We start from the raw sequence: 26497 nt of genomic DNA, 5'->3' as shown, positions 1-26497 counted from the left end.
CCTACTGTACCCATTGACTGTAATGTTAATGTTTCCACCTACTGTACCCATTGACTGTAATGTTAATGTTTCACCTACTGTACCCATTGACTGTAATGACTAATGTTTCACCTACTGTACCCATTGACTGTAATTTAATGTTTCCACCTACTGTACCCATTGACTGTAATGTTAATGTTTTCTACCTACTGTACCCATTGACTGTAATGTTAATGTTTCCACCTACTGTGCCCATTGACTGTAATGTTAATGTTTTCTACCTACTGTACCCATTGACTGTAATGTTAATGTTTTCTACCTACTGTGACTGTAATGTTAATGTTTCCACCTACTGTACCCATTGACTGTAATGTTAATGTTTCTACCTACTGTACCCATTGACTGTAATGTTAATGTTTTCACCTACTGTACCCATTGACTGTAATGATAATGTTTCTACCTACTGTACCCATTGACTGTAATGTTAATGTTTTTCTACCTACTGTACCCATTGACTGTAATGTTAATAGTTTCTACCTACTGTACCCATTGACTGTAATGTTTCCACCTACTGTACCCATTGACTGTAATGTTAATGTTTTCTACCTACTGTACCCATTGACTGTAATGTTTCTACCTACTGTACCCATTGACTGTAATGTTAACACCTACTGTACCCATTGACTGTAATGTTTTCTCCTACTGTACCCATTGACTGTAATGTTAATGTTTTCACCTACTGTACCCATTGACTGTAATGTTAATGTTTTCACCTACTGTACCCATTGACTGTAATGTTAATGTTTCCACCTACTGTACCCATTGACTGTAATGTTAATGTTTTCTACCTACTGTACCCATTGACTGTAATGTTAATGTTTCACCTACTGTACCCATTGACTGTAATGTTAATGTTTCTACCTACTGTACCCATTGACTGTAATGTTAATGTTTTCTACCTACTGTACCCATTGACTGTAATGTTAATGTTTCTACCTACTGTACCCATTGACTGTAATGTTAATGTTTTCTACCTACTGTACCCATTGACTGTAATGTTAATGTTTTCTACCTACTGTACCCATTGACTGTAATGTTAATGTTTCCACCTACTGTACCCATTGACTGTAATGTTAATGTTTCTACCTACTGTACCCATTGACTGTAATGTTAATGTTTTCACCTACTGTACCCATTGACTGTAATGTTAATGTTTCACCTACTGTACCCATTGACTGTAATGTTAATGTTTTTCCACCTACTGTACCCATTGACTGTAATGTTATTGACTGTAATGTTTGTTTCTACCTACTGTACCCATTGACTGTAATGTTAATGTTTTCACCTACTGTACCCATTGACTGTAATGTTAATGTTTTCTACCTACTGTACCCATTGACTGTAATGTTAATGTTTCACCTACTGTACCCATTGACTGTAATGTTTTCACCTAATGTTTTTTCTACCTACTGTACCCATTGACTGTAATGTTAATGTTTCTACCTACTGTACCCATTGACTGTAATGTTAATGTTTTCACCTACTGTACCCATTGACTGTAATGTTTGTTTCCTACTGTACCCATTGACTGTAATGTTAATGTTTTCTACCTACTGTACCCATTGACTGTAATGTAATGTTTCCACCTACTGTACCCATTGACTGTAATGTTAATGTTTTCTACCTACTGTACCCATTGACTGTAATGTTAATGTTTTCTACCTACTGTACCCATTGACTGTAATGTTAATGTTTCTTGACTGTAATGTTTTCTCCTATGTTTTACTGTAATGTTTCCCTACTGTACCCATTGACTGTAATGTTAATGTTTCTACCTACTGTACCCATTGACTGTAATGTTTTCACCTACTGTACCCATTGACTGTAATGTTTGTTTCTACCTACTGTACCCATTGACTGTAATGTTAATGTTTTCACCTACTGTACCCATTGACTGTAATGTTAATGTTTCACCTACTGTACCCATTGACTGTAATGTTAATGTTTCACCTACTGTACCCATTGACTGTAATGTTTTCTTCCTACTGTACCCATTGACTGTAATGTTAATGTTTCCACCTACTGTACCCATTGACTGTAATAACCCATTGACTGTAATGTTAATGTTTCCACCTACTGTACCCATTGACTGTAATGTTAATGTTTCCACCTACTGTACCCATTGACTGTAATGTTAATGTTTCTACCTACTGTACCCATTGACTGTAATGTTAACACCTACTGTACCCATTGACTGTAATGTTAATGTTTCTACCTACTGTACCCATTGACTGTAATGTTAATGTTTCCACCTACTGTACCCATTGACTGTAATGTTAATGTTTCTACCTACTGTACCCATTGACTGTAATGTTAATGTTTCCCACCTACTGTGACTGTAATGTTAATGTTTCACCTACTGTACCCATTGACTGTAATGTTAATGTTTTCTACCTACTGTACCCATTGACTGTAATGTTAATGTTTCTACCTACTGTACCCATTGACTGTAATTGTTTCTACCTACTGTAATTGTTTTTTCTACCTACTGTACCCATTGACTGTAATGTTTTCTACCTACTGTACCCATTGACTGTAATGTTAATGTTTCTACCTACTGTACCCATTGACTGTAATGTTTGTTTCACCTACTGTACCCATTGACTGTAATGTTAATGTTTTCACCTACTGTACCCATTGACTGTAATGTTAATGTTTCCACCTACTGTACCCATTGACTGTAATGTTTTCTCCTACTGTACCCATTGACTGTTGTTTTTTCTACCTACTGTACCCATTGACTGTAATGTTAATGTTTCTACCTACTGTACCCATTGACTGTAATGTTTTCCCATTGACTGTAATGTTAATGTTTTCACCTACTGTACCCATTGACTGTAATGTTAATGTTTCACCTACTGTACCCATTGACTGTAATGTTAATGTTTCCACCTACTGTACCCATTGACTGTAATGTTTTTTCCCTGTATTGACTGTAATGATAATGTTTCACCTACTGTACCCATTGACTGTAATGTTAATGTTTCTACCTACTGTACCCATTGACTGTAATGTTAATGTTTCTACCTACTGTACCCATTGACTGTAATGTTAATTATGTTTCACCTACTGTACCCATTGACTGTAATGTTAATGTTTTCTACCTACTGTACCCATTGACTGTAATGATAATGTTTCCACCTACTGTACCCATTGACTGTAATGTTAATGTTTTCCACCTACTGTACCCATTGACTGTAATGATAATGTTTCTACCTACTGTACCCATTGACTGTAATGTTTCTACCTACTGTACCATTGACTGTAATGTTAATGTTTTCACCTACTGTACCCATTGACTGTAATGTTTTCACCTACTGTACCCATTGACTGTAATGTTAATGTTTTCACCTACTGTACCCATTGACTGTAATGTTAATGTTTTCTCCCTACTGTACCCATTGACTGTAATGTTAATGTTTTTACCTACTGTACCCATTGACTGTAATGATAATGTTTTTACCTACTGTACCCATTGACTGTAATGTTTCTACCTACTGTACCCATTGACTGTAATGTTAACTGTTTTACTGTAATGTTTCTATCTACTGTACCCATTGACTGTAATGTTAATGTTTTCTACCTACTGTACCCATTGACTGTAATGTTAATGTTTCTACCTACTGTACCCATTGACTGTAAAATGTTTTCACCTACTGTACCCATTGACTGTAATGTTAATGTTTCCACCTACTGTACCCATTGACTGTAATGTTAATGTGTTTCACCTACTGTACCCATTGACTGTAATGTTAATGTTTTCTACCTACTGTACCCATTGACTGTAATGTTTTTACCTACTGTTTTGACTGTAATGTTAATGTTTCACCTACTGTACCCATTGACTGTAATGTTAATGTTTTCTACCTACTGTACCCATTGACTGTAATGTTAATGTTTTCTACCTACTGTACCCATTGACTGTAATGTTAATGTTTTCCACCTACTGTTTGACTGTAATGATAATGTTTCTACCTACTGTACCCATTGACTGTAATGTTTCTACCTACTGTACCATTGACTGTAATGTTTTCACCTACTGTACCCATTGACTGTAATGTTAATGTTTTCCCTACTGTGCCCATTGACTGTAATGTTAATGTTTTCCCTATTGACTGTAATGTTAATGTTTTCTCCTACTGTACCCATTGACTGTAATGTTAATGTTTTCTACCTACTGTACCCATTGACTGTAATGATAATGTTTCTACCTACTGTACCCATTGACTGTAATGTTGTTTCCCTACTGTGACTGTAATGTTTTCTCCTACTGTATTTACTGTAATGTTTCTACCTACTGTACCCATTGACTGTAATGTTAATGTTTCTACCTACTGTACCCATTGACTGTAATGTTAATGTTTCCACCTTTCACCTACTGTACCCATTGACTGTAATGTTAATGTTTCTACCTACTGTACCCATTGACTGTAATGTTAATGTTTCCACCTACTGTACCCATTGACTAATGTTAACGTGTTTCACCTACTGTACCCATTGACTGTAATGTTAATGTTTCCACCTACTGTACCCATTGACTGTAATGTTTTTCCTACTGTAATTGTGTAATGTTAATGTTTCCACCTACTGTACCCATTGACTGTAATGTTTTCTACCTACTGTACCCATTGACTGTAATGTTAATGTTTCACCTACTGTACCCATTGACTGTAATGTTAATGTTTTCACCTACTGTACCCATTGACTGTAATGTTAATGTTTTCACCTACTGTACCCATTGACTGTAATGTTAATGTTTCCACCTACTGTACCCATTGACTGTAATGTTAATGTTTTCTACCTATGTACCCATTGACTGTAATGTTAATGTTTCACCTACTGTACCCATTGACTGTAATGTTAATGTTTCACCTACTGTACCCATTGACTGTAATGTTAATGTTTTCACCTACTGTACCCATTGACTGTAATGTTAATGTTTTCTACCTACTGTACCCATTGACTGTAATGTTAATGTTTCACCTACTGTACCCATTGACTGTAATTTTTCTCACCTACTGTACCCATTGACTGTAATGTTAATGTTTCCACCTACTGTACCCATTGACTGTAATGTTTTTTCACCTACTGTACCCATTGACTGTAATGTTTTCTACCTACTGTACCCATTGACTGTAATGTTAATGTTTCCTACTGTACCCATTGACTGTAATGTTAATGTTTCTTAATGTTTCTACCTACTGTACCCATTGACTGTAATGTTAATGTTTCCACCTACTGTACCCATTGACTGTAATGTTAATGTTTTCTACCTACTGTACCCATTGACTGTAATGTTAATGTTTCCACCTACTGTACCCATTGACTGTAATGTTAATGTTTTCTACCTACTGTACCCATTGACTGTAATGTTAATGTTTTCACCTACTGTACCCATTGACTGTAATGTTAATGTTTTCTACCTACTGTACCCATTGACTGTAATGTTAATGTTTCCACCTACTGTACCCATTGACTGTAATGTTAATGTTTTCTACCTACTGTACCCATTGACTGTAATGATAATGTTTCACCTACTGTACCCATTGACTGTAATGTTAATGTTTCCACCTACTGTACCCATTGACTGTAATGTTAATGTTTTCCACCTACTGTGTCCATTGACTGTAATGATAATGTTTCACCTACTGTACCCATTGACTGTAATGTTAATGTTTCTACCTACTGTACCCATTGACTGTAATGTTAATGTTTCTACCTACTGTACCCATTGACTGTAATGATTATGTTTCACCTACTGTACCCATTGACTGTAATGTTAATGTTTCCACCTACTGTACCCATTGACTGTAATGTTAATGTTTCTACCTACTGTACCCATTGACTGTAATGTTTTCTACCTACTGTATGTTTGTTAATGTTTCCTACTGTACCCATTGACTGTAATGTTAATGTTTTCTACCTACTGTACCCATTGACTGTAATGATAATGTTTCTACCTACTGTACCCATTGACTGTAATGATAATGTTTCACCTACTGTACCCATTGACTGTAATGTTAATGTTTTCTACCTACTGTACCCATTGACTGTAATGATAATGTTTCCACCTACTGTACCCATTGACTGTAATGTTAATGTTTTCTACCTACTGTACCCATTGACTGTAATGTTTCTACCTACTGTAACCATTGACTGTAATGTTAACACCTACTGTACCCATTGACTGTAATGTTTTCTCCTACTGTACCCATTGACTGTAATGTTAATGTTTTCACCTACTGTACCCATTGACTGTAATGTTAATGTTTTCATCTAATGTACCCATTGACTGTAATGTTAATGTTTCCACCTACTGTACCCATTGACTGTAATGTTTCTTTCTAACTGTACCATTGACTGTAATGTTAACACCTACTGTACCCATTGACTGTAATGATAATGTTTTCACCTACTGTACCCATTGACTGTAATGTTAATGTTTTCTCCTACTGTACCCATTGACTGTAATGTTAATGTTTTTACCTACTGTACCCATTGACTGTAATGTTAATGTTTTTACCTACTGTACCCATTGACTGTAATGATAATGTTTCTACCTACTGTACCCATTGACTGTAATGTTTCTACCTACTGTACCCATTGACTGTAATGTTTTCTCCTACTGTACCTATTTACTGTAATGTTTCTACCTACTGTACCCATTGACTGTAATGTTTTCTCCTACTGTACCTATTTACTGTAATGTTTCTACCTACTGTACCCGTTGACTGTAATGTTAATGTTTCTACCTACTGTACCCATTGACTGTAATGTTAATGTTTCACCTACTGTACCCATTGACTGTAATGTTAATGTGTTTCACCTACTGTATCCATTGACTGTAATGTTAATGTTTCACCTGTAATTGACTGTAATGTTTCCACCTACTGTACCCATTGACTGTAATGTTTTCTCCTACTGTACCCATTGACTGTAATGTTAATGTTTCCACCTACTGTACCCATTGACTGTAATGTTTTCTACCTACTGTACCCATTGACTGTAATGTTAATGTTTCCACCTACTGTACCCATTGACTGTAATGTTAATGTTTTCACCTACTGTACCCATTGACTGTAATGTTAATGTTTCCACCTACTGTACCCATTGACTGTAATGTTAATGTGTTTCACCTACTGTACCCATTGACTGTAATGTTAATGTTTTCTACCTACTGTACCCATTGACTGTAATGTTAATGTTTCCACCTACTGTACCCATTGACTGTAATGTTTTCACCTACTGTACCCATTGACTGTAATGTTAATGTTTTCTACCTACTGTACCCATTGACTGTAATGTTAATGTTTCTACCTACTGTACCCATTGACTGTAATGTTTTAACCTACTGTACCCATTGACTGTAATGTTAATGTTTCCACCTACTGTACCCATTGACTGTAATGTTTCTACCTACTGTACCCATTGACTGTAATGTTTCTACCTACTGTACCCATTGACTGTAATGTTAATGTTTCACCTACTGTACCCATTGACTGTAATGTTAATGTTTCTACCTACTGTACCCATTGACTGTAATGTTAATGTTTCACCTACTGTACCCATTGACTGTAATGTTAATGTTTTCTACCTACTGTACCCATTGACTGTAATGTTAATGTTTTCCACCTACTGTACCCATTGACTGTAATGTTTTCTACCTACTGTACCCATTGACTGTAATGTTAATGTTTTCACCTACTGTACCCATTGACTGTAATGTTAATGTTTTCTACCTACTGTACCCATTGACTGTAATGTTAATGTTTCCACCTACTGTACCCATTGACTGTAATGTTAATGTTTCTACCTACTGTACCCATTGACTGTAATGATAATGTTTCACCTACTGTACCCATTGACTGTAATGTTAATGTTTCCACCTACTGTACCCATTGACTGTAATGTTAATGTTTTCTACCTACTGTACCCATTGACTGTAATGTTAATGTTTCCACCTACTGTACCCATTGACTGTAATGTTAATGTTTTCACCTACTGTACCCATTGACTGTAATGTTAATGTTTCACCTACTGTACCCATTGACTGTAATGTTAATGTTTTCTACCTACTGTACCCATTGACTGTAATGTTTTTTCTACCTACTGTACCCATTGACTGTAATGTTTAATGTTTTCACCTACTGTACCCATTGACTGTAATGTTAATGTTTTCTCCTACTGTACCCATTGACTGTAATGTTAATGTTTTCCACCTACTGTACCCATTGACTGTAATGATAATGTTTCTACCTACTGTACCCATTGACTGTAATGTTTCTACCTACTGTAACCATTGACTGTAATGTTAACACCTACTGTACCCATTGACTGTAATGTTAATGTTTTCACCTACTGTACCCATTGACTGTAATGTTAATGTTTTCTCCTACTGTACCCATTGACTGTAATGTTAATGTTTTCCTACTGTACCCATTGACTGTAATGTTAATGTTTTCTACCTACTGTACCCATTGACTGTAATGTTAATGTTTCTACCATCTGTACCCATTGACTGTAATGTTTCTACCTACTGTACCCATTGACTGTAATGTTTGTTTCTCCTACTGTACCTATTTACTGTAATGTTTCTACCTACTGTACCCATTGACTGTAATGTTAATGTTTCTACCTACTGTACCCATTGACTGTAATGTTAATGTTTTCTACCTACTGTACCCATTGACTGTAATGTTAATGTTTCTACCTACTGTACCCATTGACTGTAATGTTAATGTTTTCACCTACTGTACCCATTGACTGTAATGTTAATGTTTCCACCTACTGTACCCATTGACTGTAATGTTTTCTCCTACTGTACCCATTGACTGTAATGTTAATGTTTCCACCTACTGTACCCATTGACTGTAATGTTTTCTACCTACTGTACCCATTGACTGTAATGTTAATGTTTCCACCTACTGTACCCATTGACTGTAATGTTAATGTTTTCTACCTATTGTACCCATTGACTAATGTTAATGTTTCCACCTACTGTACCCATTGACTGTAATGTTAATGTTTTCACCTACTGTACCCATTGACTGTAATGTTAATGTTTTCTACCTACTGTACCCATTGACTGTAATGTTAATGTTTCACCTACTGTACCCATTGACTGTAATGTTTTTCCCTACTGTGACTGTAATGTTAATGTTTCTACCTACTGTACCCATTGACTGTAATGTTAATACCTACTGTACCCATTGACTGTAATGTTAATGTTTCTACCTACTGTACCCATTGACTGTAATGTTTTATCCTACTGTACCCATTGACTGTAATGTTAATGTTTCCACCTACTGTACCCATTGACTGTAATGTTTTCACCTACTGTACCCATTGACTGTAATGTTTTCTACCTACTGTACCCATTGACTGTAATGTTAATGTTTCCACCTACTGTACCCATTGACTGTAATGTTAATGTTTCCACCTACTGTACCCATTGACTGTAATGTTAATGTTTCTACCTACTGTACCCATTGACTGTAATGTTAATACCTACTGTACCCATTGACTGTAATGTTAATGTTTCCACCTACTGTACCCATTGACTGTAATGTTTTCTACCTACTGTACCCATTGACTGTAATGTTTGTTTTTCACCTACTGTACCCATTGACTGTAATGTTAATGTTTTCTACCTACTGTACCCATTGACTGACCTGTACCCATTGACTGTAATGTTAATGTTTTCTACCTACTGTACCCATTGACTGTAATGTTAATGTTTCACCTACTGTACCCATTGACTGTAATGTTAATGTTTCCACCTACTGTACCCATTGACTGTAATGTTAATGTTTTCTCCTACTGTACCCATTGACTGTAATGTTAATGTTTTCACCTACTGTACCCATTGACTGTAATGTTAATGTTTCCACCTACTGTACCCATTGACTGTAATGTTAATGTTTCTACCTACTGTACCCATTGACTGTAATGTTAATGTTTTCACCTACTGTACCCATTGACTGTAATGTTAATGTTTTCTACCTACTGTACCCATTGACTGTAATGTTAATGTTTCCACCTACTGTACCCATTGACTGTAATGTTAATGTTTCTACCTACTGTACCCATTGACTGTAATTGACTGTAATGTTTCCCTACTGTGACTGTAATGTTAATGTTTCTACCTACTGTACCCATTGACTGTAATGTTAATGTTTCTACCTACTGTACCCATTGACTGTAATGTTAATGTTTCTACCTACTGTACCCATTGACTGTAATGTTTTCACCTACTGTACCCATTGACTGTAATGTTTTCTACCTACTGTACCCATTGACTGTAATGTTAATGTTTCCACCTGTACCCATTGACTGTAATGTTTTTTCACCTACTGTACCCTGTATTGACTGTAATGACTTAATGTTTTCTACCTACTGTACCCATTGACTGTAATGTTAATGTTTCCACCTACTGTACCCATTGACTGTAATGTTAATGTTTTCACCTACTGTACCCATTGACTGTAATGTTAATGTTTCCACCTACTGTACCCATTGACTGTAATGTTAATGTTTTCACCTACTGTACCTACTGTACCCATTGACTGTAATGTTAATGTTTTCTACCTACTGTACCCATTGACTGTAATGTTAATGTTTCACCTACTGTACCCATTGACTGTAAATGTTTTGTACACCTACTGTACCCATTGACTGTAATGTTAATGTTTCCACCTACTGTACCCATTGACTGTAATGTTTTCACCTACTGTACCCATTGACTGTAATGTTTTCTACCTACTGTACCCATTGACTGTAATGTTAATGTTTCCACCTACTGTACCCATTGACTGTAATGTTAATGTTTCCACCTACTGTACCCATTGACTGTAATGTTAATGTTTCACCTACTGTACCCATTGACTGTAATGTTAATGTTTTCTACCTACTGTACCCATTGACTGTAATGTTAATGTTTCCACCTACTGTACCCATTGACTGTAATGTTAATGTTTCACCTACTGTACCCATTGACTGTAATGTTAATGTTTCCACCTACTGTACCCATTGACTGTACCCATTGACTGTAATGTTAATGTTTCTACCTACTGTACCCATTGACTGTAATGTTAATGTTTTCTACCTACTGTACCCATTGACTGTAATGTTAATGTTTCACCTACTGTACCCATTGACTGTAATGTTAATGTTTCTACCTACTGTACCCATTGACTGTAATGATAATGTTTCACCTACTGTACCCATTGACTGTAATGTTAATGTTTTCTACCTACTGTACCCATTGACTGTAATGTTAATGTGTTTCACCTACTGTACCCATTGACTGTAATGTTAATGTTTTCTACCTACTGTACCCATTGACTGTAATGTTAATGTTTCTACCTACTGTACCCATTGACTGTAATGATTATGTTTCACCTACTGTACCCATTGACTGTAATGTTAATGTTTTCTACCTACTGTACCCATTGACTGTAATGTTAATGTTTCACCTACTGTACCCATTGACTGTAATGTTTACTGTACCCATTGACTGTAATGTTAATGTTTCTACCTACTGTACCCATTGACTGTAATGTTAATGTTTCACCTACTGTACCCATTGACTGTAATGTTTGTTTTAATACCTACTGTACCCATTGACTGTAATGTTAATGTTTCTACCTACTGTACCCATTGACTGTAATGTTAATGTTTTCACCTACTGTACCCATTGACTGTAATGTTAATGTTTTCTACCTACTGTACCCATTGACTGTAATGTTAATGTTTCACCTACTGTACCCATTGACTGTAATTTTTTTCACCTACTGTACCCATTGACTGTAATGTTAATGTTTCCACCTACTGTACCCATTGACTGTAATGTTACCTACTGTACCCATTGACTTAATGTTAATGTTTCTACCTACTGTACCCATTGACTGTAATGTTAATGTTTCTACTGTACCCATTGACTGTAATGTTAATGTTTCCACCTACTGTACCCATTGACTGTAATGTTAATGTTTCTACCTACTGTACCCATTGACTGTAATGTTAATGTTTTCTACCTACTGTACCCATTGACTGTAATGTTAATGTTTCCACCTACTGTACCCATTGACTGTAATGTTTTCTACCTACTGTACCCATTGACTGTAATGTTAATGTTTTCACCTACTGTACCCATTGACTGTAATGTTAATGTTTTCTACCTACTGTACCCATTGACTGTAATGTTAATGTTTCACCTACTGTACCCATTGACTGTAATGTTAATGTTTTCTACCTACTGTACCCATTGACTGTAATGTAATGTTTCTACCTACTGTACCCATTGACTGTAATGTTAATGTTTCCACCTACTGTACCCATTGACTGTAATGTTAATGTTTCTACCTACTGTACCCCATTGACTGTAATGATAATGTTTTCTACCTACTGTACCCATTGACTGTAATGTTAATGTTTCCACCTACTGTACCCATTGACTGTAATGTTAATGTATTGACTGTAATGTTAATGTTTCCACCTACTGTACCCATTGACTGTAATGTTTCTACCTACTGTACCCATTGACTGTAATGTTAATGTTTCACCTACTGTACCCATTGACTGTAATGTTAATGTTTCTACCTACTGTACCCATTGACTGTAATGTTAATGTTTTCTCCTACTGTACCCATTGACTGTAATGTTAATGTTTCCACCTACTGTACCCATTGACTGTAATGTTAATGTGTTTCACCTACTGTACCCATTGACTGTAATGTTAATGTTTCCACCTACTGTACCCATTGACTGTAATGTTAATGTTTCCACCTACTGTACCCATTGACTGTAATGTTAATGTTTTCTACCTACTGTACCCATTGACTGTAATGTTAATGTTTCCACCTACTGTACCCATTGACTGTAATGTTAATGTTTCACCTACTGTACCCATTGACTGTAATGTTTTCTACCTACTGTACCCATTGACTGTAATGTTAATGTTTCCACCTACTGTACCCATTGACTGTAATGTTAATGTTTTCTACCTACTGTACCCATTGACTGTAATGTTAATGTTTCCACCTACTGTACCCATTGACTGTAATGTTAATGTTTTCTCCTACTGTACCCATTGACTGTAATGTTAATGTTTTCACCTACTGTACCCATTGACTGTAATGTTAATGTTTCCACCTACTGTACCCATTGACTGTAATGTTAATGTTTCTACCTACTGTACCCATTGACTGTAATGTTAATGTTTCCACCTACTGTACCCATTGACTGTAATGTTAATGTTTCTACCTACCCCATTGACTGTACCCATTGACTGTAATGTTAATGTTTCTACCTACTGTACCCATTGACTGTAATTGACTGTAATGTTTCTACCTACTGTACCCATTGACTGTAATGTTAATGTTTTCTACCTACTGTACCCATTGACTGTAATGTTAATGTTTCTACCTACTGTACCCATTGACTGTAATGTTTGACTGTAATGTTTTCACCTACTGTACCCATTGACTGTAATGTTAATGTTTCCTACTGTACCCATTGACTGTAATGTTAACCCTACTTACCCATTGACTGTAAATGTTTTCACCTACTGTACCCATTGACTGTAATGTTTGTTTCTACCTACTGTACCCACTTAATGTTAATGTTTTCTACCTACTGTACCCATTGACTAATGTTTCCACCTACTGTGCCCATTGACTGTAATGTTTTCTCCTACTGTACCCATTGACTGTAATGTTAATGTTTTCTACCTACTGTACCCATTGACTGTAATGTTAATGTTTTCTACCTACTGTACCCATTGACTGTAATGTTAATGTTTCCACCTACTGTACCCATTGACTGTAATGTTAATGTTTCTACCTACTGTACCCATTGACTGTAATGTTAATGTTTTCACCTACTGTACCCATTGACTGTAATGTTAATGTTTTCTACCTACTGTACCCATTGACTGTAATGTTAATGTTTCCACCTACTGTACCCATTGACTGTAATGTTAATGTTTTCTACCTACTGTACCCATTGACTGTAATGTTAATGTTTTCCACCTACTGTACCCATTGACTGTAATGTTAATGTTTCTACCTACTGTACCCATTGACTGTAATGTTAATGTTTCTACCTACTGTACCCATTGACTGTAATGTTAATGTTTTCCACCTACTGTACCCATTGACTGTAATGTTAATGTTTCTACCTACTGTACCCATTGACTGTAATGTTAATGTTTCCACCTACTGTACCCATTGACTGTAATGTTAATGTTTCTACCTACTGTACCCATTGACTGTAATGTTAATGTTTCTACCTACTGTACCCATTGACTGTAATGTTAATGTGTTTCACCTACTGTACCCATTGACTGTAATGTTAATGTTTTCTACCTACTGTACCCATTGACTGTAATGTTAATGTTTCCACCTACTGTACCCATTGACTGTAATGTTTTCACCTACTGTACCCATTGACTGTAATGTTAATGTTTCCACCTTCTGTACCCATTGACTGTAATGTTAATGTTTCTACCTACTGTACCCATTGACTGTAATGTTTCCACCTACTGTACCCATTGACTGTAATGTTAATGTTTTTCCTACTGTACCCATTGACTGTAATGTTAATGTTTCTACCTACTGTACCCATTGACTGTAATGTTAATGTTTTCACCTACTGTACCCATTGACTGTAATGTTAATGTTTTCTCCTACTGTACCCATTGACTGTAATGTTAATGTTTTCCTACCTACTGTACCCATTGACTGTAATGTTAATGTTTCTACCTACTGTACCCATTGACTGTAATGTTAATGTTTCACCTACTGTACCCATTGACTGTAATGTTAATGTTTTCACCTACTGTACCCATTGACTGTAATGTTAATGTTTCTACCTACTGTACCCATTGACTGTAATGTTAATGTTTCACCTACTGTACCCATTGACTGTAATGTTAATGTTTCTACCTACTGTACCCATTGACTGTAATGTTAATGTTTCTACCTACTGTACCCATTGACTGTAATGTTAATGTTTCACCTACTGTACCCATTGACTGTAATGTTAATGTTTCCACCTACTGTACCCATTGACTGTAATGTTAATGTTTCTACCTACTGTACCCATTGACTGTAATGTTAATGTGTTTCACCTACTGTACCCATTGACTGTAATGTTAATGTTTCTACCTACTGTACCCATTGACTGTAATGTTAATGTTTTCCACCTACTGTACCCATTGACTGTAATGATAATGTTTCACCTACTGTACCCATTGACTGTAATGTTAATGTTTTCTACCTACTGTACCCATTGACTGTAATGATGTTTTCTACCTACTGTACCCATTGACTGTAATGTTAATGTTTCTACCTACTGTACCCATTGACTGTAATGATAATGTTTCACCTACTGTACCCATTGACTGTAATGTTTCCACCTACTGTACCCATTGACTGTAATGTTAATGTTTCTGTACCCATTGACTGTAATGTTAATGTTTCTACCTACTGTACCCATTGACTGTAATGTTAATGTTTTCACCTACTGTACCCATTGACTGTAATGTTAATGTTTTTTCACCTACTGTACCCATTGACTGTAATGTTAATGTTTCTACCTACTGTACCCATTGACTGTAATGTTTTCACCTACTGTACCCATTGACTGTAATGTTAATGTTTCCACCTTCTGTACCCATTGACTGTAATGTTAATGTTTCTACCTACTGTACCCATTGACTGTAATGTTTACACCTACTGTACCCATTGACTGTAATGTTTCTACCTACTGTACCATTGACTGTAATGTTAACACCTACTGTACCCATTGACTGTAATGTTAATGTTTCTACCTACTGTACCCATTGACTGTAATGTTTTCTCCTACTGTACCCATTGACTGTAATGTTAATGTTTTCTACCTACTGTTTGACTGTAATGTTAATGTTTTCCTACTGTACCCATTGACTGTAATGTTAATGTTTCCACCTACTGTACCCATTGACTGTAATGTTTTCTACCTACTGTACCCATTGACTGTAATGTTAATGTTTCCACCTACTGTACCCATTGACTGTAATGTTAATGTTTTCTACCTACTGTACCCATTGACTGTAATGATAATGTTTCCACCTACTGTACCCATTGACTGTAATGTTAATGTTTTCTCCTACTGTACCCATTGACTGTAATGTTAATGTTTCTACCTACTGTACCCATTGACTGTAATGTTTTATCCTACTGTGCCCATTGACTGTAATGTTAATGTTTTCTACACCTACTGTACCCATTGACTGTAATGTTAATGTTTACTCCTACTGTACCCATTGACTGTAATGTTAATGTTTTTACCTACTGTACCCATTGACTGTAATGTTAATGTTTTTACCTACTGTACCCATTGACTGTAATGTTAATGTTTCTACCTACTGTACCCATTGACTGTAATGTTAATGTTTCCACCTACTGTACCCATTGACTGTAATGTTAATGTTTCTACCTACTGTACCCATTGACTGTAATGGTTCTACCTACTGTACCCATTGACTGTAATGTTAATGTTTCACCTACTGTACCCATTGACTGTAATGTTAATGTTTCTACCTACTGTACCCATTGACTGTAATGTTTAATGTTTCTACCTACTGTACCCATTGACTGTAATGTTAATGTTTTCACCTACTGTACCCATTGACTGTAATGATAATGTTTTCTACCTACTGTACCCATTGACTGTAATGTTAATGTTTCCACCTACTGTACCCATTGACTGTAATGTTAATGTTTCTACCTACTGTACCCATTGACTGTAATGTTTTCACCTACTGTACCCATTGACTGTAATGTTAATGTTTTCTACCTACTGTACCCATTGACTGTAATGTTAATGTTTCTACCTACTGTACCCATTGACTGTAATGTTAATGTTTCACCTACTGTACCCATTGACTGTAATGTTAATGTTTCTACCTACTGTACCCATTGACTGTAATGTTAATGTTTCCACCTACTGTACCCATTGACTGTAATGTTTCTACCTACTGTACCCATTGACTGTAATGTTAATGTTTCCACCTACTGTACCCATTGACTGTAATGTTAATGTTTTTCACCTACTTTACCCATTGACTGTAATGTTAATGTTTCACCTACTGTACCCATTGACTGTAAAGTTTTCACCTACTGTACCCATTGACTGTAATGTTTTCTACCTACTGTACCCATTGACTGTAATGTTAAAGTATTTCACCTACTGTACCCATTGACTGTAAAATGTTTTCACCTACTGTACCCATTGACTAATGTTTTTCTACCTACTGTACCCATTGACTGTAATGTTAATGTTTTATACCTACTGTACCCATTGACTGTAATGATTAATGTTTCCACCTACTGTGCCCATTGACTGTAATGTTAATGTTTTCTCCTACTGTACCCATTGACTGTAATGTTAATGTTTTCTACCTACTGTACCCATTGACTGTAATGTTAATGTTTCCACCTACTGTACCCATTGACTGTAATGTTAATGTTTCCACCTACTGTACCCATTGACTGTAATGTTTTCTTCTACCTACTGTACCCATTGACTGTAATGTTAATGTTTCCTGTACCCATTGACTGTAATGTTAATGTTTCACCTTACCCATTGACTGTAATGTTAATGTTTTCTACCTACTGTACCCATTGACTGTAATGATAATGTTTCCACCTACTGTGCCCATTGACTGTAATGTTAATGTTTTCTCCTACTGTACCCATTGACTGTAATGTTAATGTTTCTACCTACTGTACCCATTGACTGTAATGTTTATGTTTCTACCTACTGTACCCATTGACTGTAATGTTAATGTTTCTACCTACTGTACCCATTGACTGTAATGTTAATGTGTTTCACCTACTGTACCCATTGACTGTAATGATAATGTTTTACCTACTGTACCCATTGACTGTAATGTTAATGTGTTTCACCTACTGTACCCATTGACTGTAATGATAATGTTTCTACCTACTGTACCCATTGACTGTAATGATAATGTTTTTACCTACTGTACCCATTGACTGTAATGTTAATGTTTCCACCTTCTGTACCCATTGACTGTAATGTTAATGTTTCTACCTACTGTACCCATTGACTGTAATGATAATGTTTCTACCTACTGTACCCATTGACTGTAATGGTTTTCACCTACTGTACCCATTGACTGTAATGTTAATGTTTCACCTACTGTACCCATTGACTGTAATGTTAATGTTTCTACCTACTGTACCCATTGACTGTAATGTTAATGTTTTCACCTACTGTACCCATTGACTGTAATGTTTCCACCTACTGTACCCATTGACTGTAATGTTAATGTTTCCACCTTCTGTACCCATTGACTGTAATGTTAATGTTTCTACCTACTGTACCCATTGACTGTAATGTTTACACCTACTGTACCCATTGACTGTAATGTTAATGTTTCTACCTACTGTACCCATTGACTGTAATATTTCTACCTACTGTACCCATTGACTGTAATGTTAATGTTTCACCTACTGTACCCATTGACTGTAATGTTAATGTTTCTACCTACTGTACCCATTGACTGTAATGTTAATGTTTCCACCTACTGTACCCATTGACTGTAATGTTAATGTTTCACCTACTGTACCCATTGACTGTAATGTTAATGTTTTCACCTACTGTACCCATTGACTGTAATGTTAATGTTTTCTACCTACTGTACCCATTGACTGTAATGTTAATGTTTCTACCTACTGTACCCATTGACTGTAAAATTTTCTACCTACTGTACCCATTGACTGTAATGTTTTCTACCTACTGTACCCATTGACTGTAATGTTAATGTTTCTACCTACTGTACCCATTGACTGTAATGTTAATGTTTTCACCTACTGTACCCATTGACTAATGTTTTCCCTGTACCCATTGACTGTAATGTTAATGTTTTCTACCTACTGTACCCATTGACTGTAATGATAATGTTTCCACCTACTGTGCCCATTGACTGTAATGTTAATGTTTTCTCCTACTGTACCCATTGACTGTAATGTTAATGTTTTCTACCTACTGTACCCATTGACTGTAATGTTAATGTTTCCACCTACTGTACCCATTGACTGTAATGTTAATGTTTCCACCTACTGTACCCATTGACTGTAATGTTTTCTACCTACTGTACCCATTGACTGTAATGTTAATGTTTCCACCTACTGTACCCATTGACTGTAATGTTAATGTTTTCTACCTACTGTACCCATTGACTGTAATGATAATGTTTCCACCTACTGTGCCCATTGACTGTAATGTTAATGTTTTCTCCTACTGTACCCATTGACTGTAATGTTAATGTTTCTACCTACTGTACCCATTGACTGTAATGTTTATGTTTCTACCTACTGTACCCATTGACTGTAATGTTAATGTTTTCACCTACTGTACCCATTGACTGTAATGTTAATGTTTCTACCTACTGTACCCATTGACTGTAATGTTAATGTTTCCACCTACTGTACCCATTGACTGTAATGTTTTCTACCTACTGTACCCATTGACTGTAATGTTAATGTTTCCACCTACTGTACCCATTGACTGTAATGTTAATGTATTTCACCTACTTTACCCATTGACTGTAATGTTAATGTTTCACCTACTGTACCCATTGACTGTAAAGTTTTCACCTACTGTACCCATTGACTGTAATGTTTTCACCTACTGTACCCATTGACTGTAATGTTAAAGTATTTCACCTACTGTACCCATTGACTGTAAAGTTTTCACCTACTGTACCCATTGACTGTAATGTTAATGTTTCACCTACTGTACCCATTGACTGTAATGTTTTCACCTACTGTACCCATTGACTGTAATGTTAATGTATTTCACCTACTGTACCCATTGACTGTAATGATAATGTTAATGTTTCCATATTTATTCTTCCTAATGACCACTACAGAGGACAATTTTGCCCTTAATATAAAATACAAAATAACACCAAAAAATAAATGATAATAATATTGGGATTATTTTTTTTCACCCTAAAAACGAATGTTATTTAAAAAATCTATATAAATCCCAAATTAATAAATCCCCCACACACTCATGGCGGACAGCGGAGATAATAAAAAAAATGTTTTAGGAGATAATACAAAAAATGTTTTAGAGTTAATTTAGTGCAATTCTACACTTTTGGGGGGCTGTAGAGAAAATGCTGCAGTTTTAAAGCTAGTTTGCTGAAACTCTACTCATTTCGCCACGGGGCGGAGAGGAAAATGAGCTGTTTTACAGCTACAGGGCAGAAAGTATTCATGCCCTTTTACTTATTCCACAGTTTTCCACAAAATTATCTGCCGAAATTGTTGCCACCCCTATTACTAGCCTGTTCAACCTCTCTTTCGTGTCGTCTGAGATTCCCAAAGATTAGAAAGCAGCTGCGGTCATCCCCCTCTTCAAAGGGGGGGACACTCTTGACCCAAACTGCTACAGACCTATATCTATCCTACCATGCCTTTCTAAGGTCTTGCCTAGCTAAGTCAACAAACAGATTACCGACCATTTCAATCTCACCATACCTTCTCTGCTATGCAATCTGGTTTCAGAGCTGGTCATGGGTGCACCTCAGCCACGCTCAAGGTCCTAAACGATATCTTAACCGCCATCGATAAGAAACATTACTGTGCAGCCGTATTCATTGATCTGGCCAAGGCTTTCGACTCTGTCAACCACCACATCCTCAACGGCAGACTCGACAGCCTTGGTTTCTCAAATCATTGCCTTCGCCTGGTTCACCAACTACTTCTCTGATAGAGTTCAGTGTGTCAAATCAGAGGGTCTGCTGTCCGGATTCTGGCAGTCTCTATGGGGTGCCACAGGGTTCAATTCTTGGACCAACTTTCTTCTCTGTATACATCAATGAGTTCGCTCTGCTGCTGGTGAGTCCCTGATCCACCTCTACGCAGACGTACACCATTCTGTAAATGTCCTTCTTTGGACACTGTGTTAACAACCCTCCAGGCAAGCTTCAATGCCATACAACTCTCCTTCCGTGGCCTCCAATTGCTCTTAAATACAAGTAAAACTAAATGCATGCTCTTCAACCGATCGCTACCTGCACCTACCCGCCTGTCCAACATCACTACTCTGGACGGCTCTGACTTAGAATACGTGGACAACTACAAATACTTAGGTGTCTGGTTAGACTGTAAACTCTCCTTCCAGACCCATATCAAACATCTCCAATCCAATGTTAAATCTAGAATTAGCTTCCTATTTCGCAACAAAGCATCCTTCACTCATGCTGCCAAACATACCCTTGTAAAACTGACCATCCAACCAATCCTCGACTTTGGCGTTGTCATTTACAAAATAGCCTCCAATACCCTACTCAACAAATTGGATGCAGTCTATCACAGTGCCCGTTTTGTCACCAAAGCCCCATCTCAGCTACGCTGGTCTGGCCCTCGCTTCATAGCAAACCCACTGGTTCCATGTCATCTACAAGACCCTGCTAGGTAAAGTCCCCCTTATCTCAGCGCTGGTCCAGCAGGTATATCAGCAGGTCTCTGGTCACCCCGTCAACAGAGGGAGATGATTGTGGACTTCAGGAAACAGCAGAGGAACCCCCATCCACATCAAAACCAATTCTTTGGACGCCTCTCATTCCAGTTCTCTGCTGCCAATGACTGGAACGAACTACAAAAATCTCTGAAACTGGAAACACTTATCTCCCTCACTAGCTTTAAGCACCAACTGTCAGAGCATCTTACAGATTACTGCACCTGTACATAGCCCACCTATAATTTAGCCCAAACAACTACCTCTTTCCCAACTGTATTTTAATTTATTTATTTATTTTGCTCCTTTGCACCCCATTATTTTTATTTCTACTTTGCACATTCTTCTATTGCAAATCTACCATTCCAGTGTTTAACTTGCTATATTGTATTTACTTTGCCACCATGGCCTTTTTTGCCTTTACCTCCCTTCTCACCTAATTTGCTCACATTGTATATAGACTTGTTTATACTGTATTATTGACTGTATGTTTGTTTTACTCCATGTGTAACTGTCGAACTGCTTTGCTTTATCTTGGCCAGGTCGCAATTGTAAATGAGAACTTGTTCTCAACTTGACTACCTGGTTAAATAAAGGTGAAATAAAATAAATAAATAAAAACACGTTTAGATAACACTAAATGAAGTCAACTTTGGGCAACATGTTTTTGAGTGAGAACCCATTACACCTCTTTGTTTCACTAAACACATGTAGCAATAATAAAATTAAAAAGATCTGATGTCAACCACACCCACAACCACACCCACCACAACCACAACCACACCCACAACCACACCCACACCCACACCCACAACCACACCCACAACCACACAACCACACCCACACCCACACCCACAACCACACCCACACCCACACCCCACAACCACAACCACACCCACACCCACCCACACCCACAACCACACCCACACCCACCCACACCCACAACATCCAAACACACCCACACCCACCACACCCACACATCCCACACAACCACCCCACATCCACACCCACAACCACAACACCCACACCCACACCCACACCCACAACCACAACCACACAACCACACCCACAACCACAACCACACCCACAACCACACCCACAACCACACCCACAACCACAACACCCACAACCACAACCACAACCACATCCACAACCACAACCACACCCACAACAACCACAACCACACCCACAACCACACCCACACCCACACCACCCACAACCACAACCACAACCACAACCACACCCACAACCACACCCACAACCACAACCACAACCACACCACAACCACAACCACAACCACACCCAACCACACCCACAACCACAACCACACCCACACCCACAACCACACCCACACCCACACCCACACCCACAACCACACCCACAACCACACCCACAACCACACCCACACCCACAACCACACCCACACCCACAACCACACCCACAACCACATCCACAACCACACCCACAACCACACACACCCACAACCACACCACACCCACAACCCACACACCCACACCCACACCCACAAACACCCACACCACAACCACAACCACACACCACAACCACACCACACCCACAACCACAACCACACCCACACCCACAACCAACATCCACAACCACATCCACAACCACAACCACACACCACAAACCACACCCACCCCACACCACACCCACAACCACATCAACCACACCCACAACCACACCCACAACCACAACCCACAACCACACACCCACACCCACAACCACAACCACAACCACAACCACAACCACAACCACACCACACCCACCCACAACCACACCCACAACCACACCCACAACCACAACCACAACCACAACCACATCCACAACCACACAACCCACACCCACAACCACACCCACAACCACACCCACCACAACCACACAAACACAACCACACCCACCACACACCCACACCCACAACCACACCCACACCCACAACCACAACCACAACCACAACCACACCCACAACCACAACCACAACCACACATCACAACCACAACCACAACCACAACCACAACCACACCACACCACAACCACATCCACAGCACATCCACAACCACAACCACATCCACAACCACAACCACATCCACATCCACATCCACAACCACAACCACATCCACACCCACAACCACAACCACAACCACAACCACAACCACACCCACAACCACCCACAACCACAACCACAACCACACACACCACACCCACAACCACACCCACAACCACACCCACACCCCCACCCACAACCACACCCACAACCACAACCACAACCACAACCACAACCACACCCACAACCACACCCACAACCACAACCACAACCACACCCACACCCACAACCACACCCACAACCACAACCACACCACAACCACACCCACAACCACAACCACACCCACAACCACAACCACAACCACACCCACAACCACAACCACACCCACAACCACAACCACACCCACAACCACACCCACAACCACAACCACCCACAACCACACCCACACCCACAACCACAACCACAACCACACCCACAACCACACCCACAACCACACCCACACCCACAACCACAACCACAACCACACCCACACCCACAACCACAACCACACCCCACAACCACACCCACAACCACAACCACACCCCACCCACAACCACACCCACAACCACAACCACACCCACAACCACACCCACAACCACACCCACAACCACACCCACATTTGGAAATGACACCTTGTGTATTCTACTATTCTACCTAGCAACAGTAAGCTGAGACCATGACTGAGAAAGGAGTTGCTCATCCCTGATAAAGGAATAGGATGCCATAGTAGCCTCACTAGATAGAGTGTTAAGTGAATATGAATGTAAACAACAGAGCAAGACTCTGTAGTGACTGACGGAGCCTTGGTGGTCAGATGGTCAAAAGTAGTGCACTACATACGGAATAGGTTGCAATTTGGGATTCAGCCTCTGTGATTGGATTACAATGGAGGTCAATGGAGAGAACTGTAGTTCTATTATATCCAATGGGTTGACATCAGTAGTGACATCAGTAGTGACATCAGTAGTCCTCTGGGACTAGAATAAGGCAATTCTCACAGGGGAGAATGCAGCCGTTGTTGTTTCACTTTTGGAAACAACAACGAACACACACACACACACACACACACACACACACACACACACACACACACACACACACACACACACACACACACATTAACACGCACGCACGCACGCACGCACGCACGCTAGCAGACAGACAGACAGACAGACAGACAGACAGACAGACAAGTGCATACACACACAAGTGCATACACACACACACACACATACACACAAGTGCATACACACACACACACACACCCGCACACACACAGAACATTTAAATGTACACTACCGTTCCAAATTTTGGGCAACTGGCAGCTTCATTAAATAGTCCCCGCAAAACACCAGTCTCAACATCAACAGTGAAGAGACGACTCCGGGATGCTGGCCTTCTAGGCAGAGTTGCAAAGAAAAAGCCATATCTCAGACTGGCCAATAAAAAGAAAAGCTTAAGATGGGCAAAAGAACACAGACACTGGACAGAGGAACTCTGCCTGGAAGGTCAGCATCCCGGAGTCACCTCTGTTGACGTTGAGACTGGGGTTTTGTGGGTACTATTTAAATGAAGCTGCCAGTTGAGGACTTGTGAGCCGTCTGTTTCTCAAACTAGACACTCTAATGTACTTGTCCTCTTCCTCAGTTGTGCACCGGGGCCTCCCACTCCTCTTTCTATTCTGGTTAGGGCCAGTTTGCGCTGTTCGGTGAAGGGAGTAGTACACAGCGTTGTACGAGATCTTCAGTTTCTTGGCAATTTTTCGCATGGAATAGCCTTCATTTCTCAGAAGGAGACTGACGAGTTTCAGAAGACAGTACTTTGTTTCTGGACATTTTGAGCCTGTAATCAAACCCACAAATGCTGATGCTCCAGATACTCAACGAGGCTAAAGAAGGACAGTTTTATTGCTTCTTTAATCAGGACAACAGTTTTCAGCTGTGCTAACATAATTGCAAAATGGTTTTCTAATGATCAATTAGCCTTTTAAAATGATAAACTTGGATTAGCTAACACAACGTGCCATTGGAACACAGGAGTGATGGTTGCTGATAATGGGCCTCTGTACGCCTATGTAGATATTCCATTAAAAATCAGCCGTTTCCAGCTACAATAGTCATTTACAACATTAACAATGTCTACACTCTATTTCTGATCAATTTGATGCTATTTTAATGGAACAAAAAATGTGCTTTTCTTTTAAAAACAAGGACATTTCTAAGTGACCCCAAACTTTTGAACGGCTATTCTATATATTTTCCGTATATGACAACACTATTACCTCTCTCTCATTTTAAACCCTCTGCTACTTTTCAGACCTCTGGAGCCTTTGGAGCCTTTGGAGTCTCCTGTAGCAGAGTTTCACACCCTCTCTGAAGAGACAGCCACCCCTCTGGGCCAGAGAGAAGACTCATTAGTGAAGGAAGAGGAGCTTCCAGGACAGGAGCTACCAGGACAGGAGAAGACCTTTCCTCTACCAGGACAGGAGCTTCCAGGACAGGAGAAGACCTTTCCTCTACCAGGACAGGAGAAGACCTTTCCTCTACCAGGACAGGAGCTACCAGGACAGGAGAAGACCTTTCCTCTACCAGGACAGGAGCTACCAGGACAGGAGAAGACCTTTCCTCTACCAGGACAGGAGCAGGAGCTACCAGGACCAGGACAGGAGCTACCAGGACAGGAGCTACCAGGACAGGAGCTTCCAGGACAGGAGCTTCCAGGACAGGAGCTACCAGGACAGGAGAAGACCTTTCCTCTACCAGGACAGGAGCTACCAGGACAGGAGCTACCAGGACAGGAGCAGGACAGGAGCTACCA

At 38.8% G+C, this 26497-nt stretch overlaps 1 protein-coding gene across 50 annotated transcripts in view; it reads left to right on the top strand.

Annotated features, from left to right (window-relative positions):
* Positions 1 to 26278, top strand: part of LOC127911296 (putative leucine-rich repeat-containing protein DDB_G0290503) — a 43323-nt gene extending 17045 nt beyond the window's left edge. For all 50 annotated transcript variants that reach the window (XM_052477512.1, XM_052477510.1, XM_052477491.1 and 47 more), the window contains one exon: positions 25997 to 26278. In XM_052477512.1, the coding sequence (XP_052333472.1) occupies positions 25997 to 26034 (38 nt within the window). In that variant the 3' untranslated portion in view covers positions 26035 to 26278. The remainder of the gene's footprint in view (positions 1 to 25996) is intronic.
* The last annotated feature ends 219 nt before the right edge of the window (positions 26279 to 26497 follow it).

This window comes from Oncorhynchus keta, chromosome 24 (genome assembly GCF_023373465.1).
Source record: "Oncorhynchus keta strain PuntledgeMale-10-30-2019 chromosome 24, Oket_V2, whole genome shotgun sequence".
In the NCBI taxonomy this organism is placed as follows: domain Eukaryota; kingdom Metazoa; phylum Chordata; class Actinopteri; order Salmoniformes; family Salmonidae; genus Oncorhynchus; species Oncorhynchus keta.
This window is presented reverse-complemented; position numbering and strand designations above follow the sequence as displayed.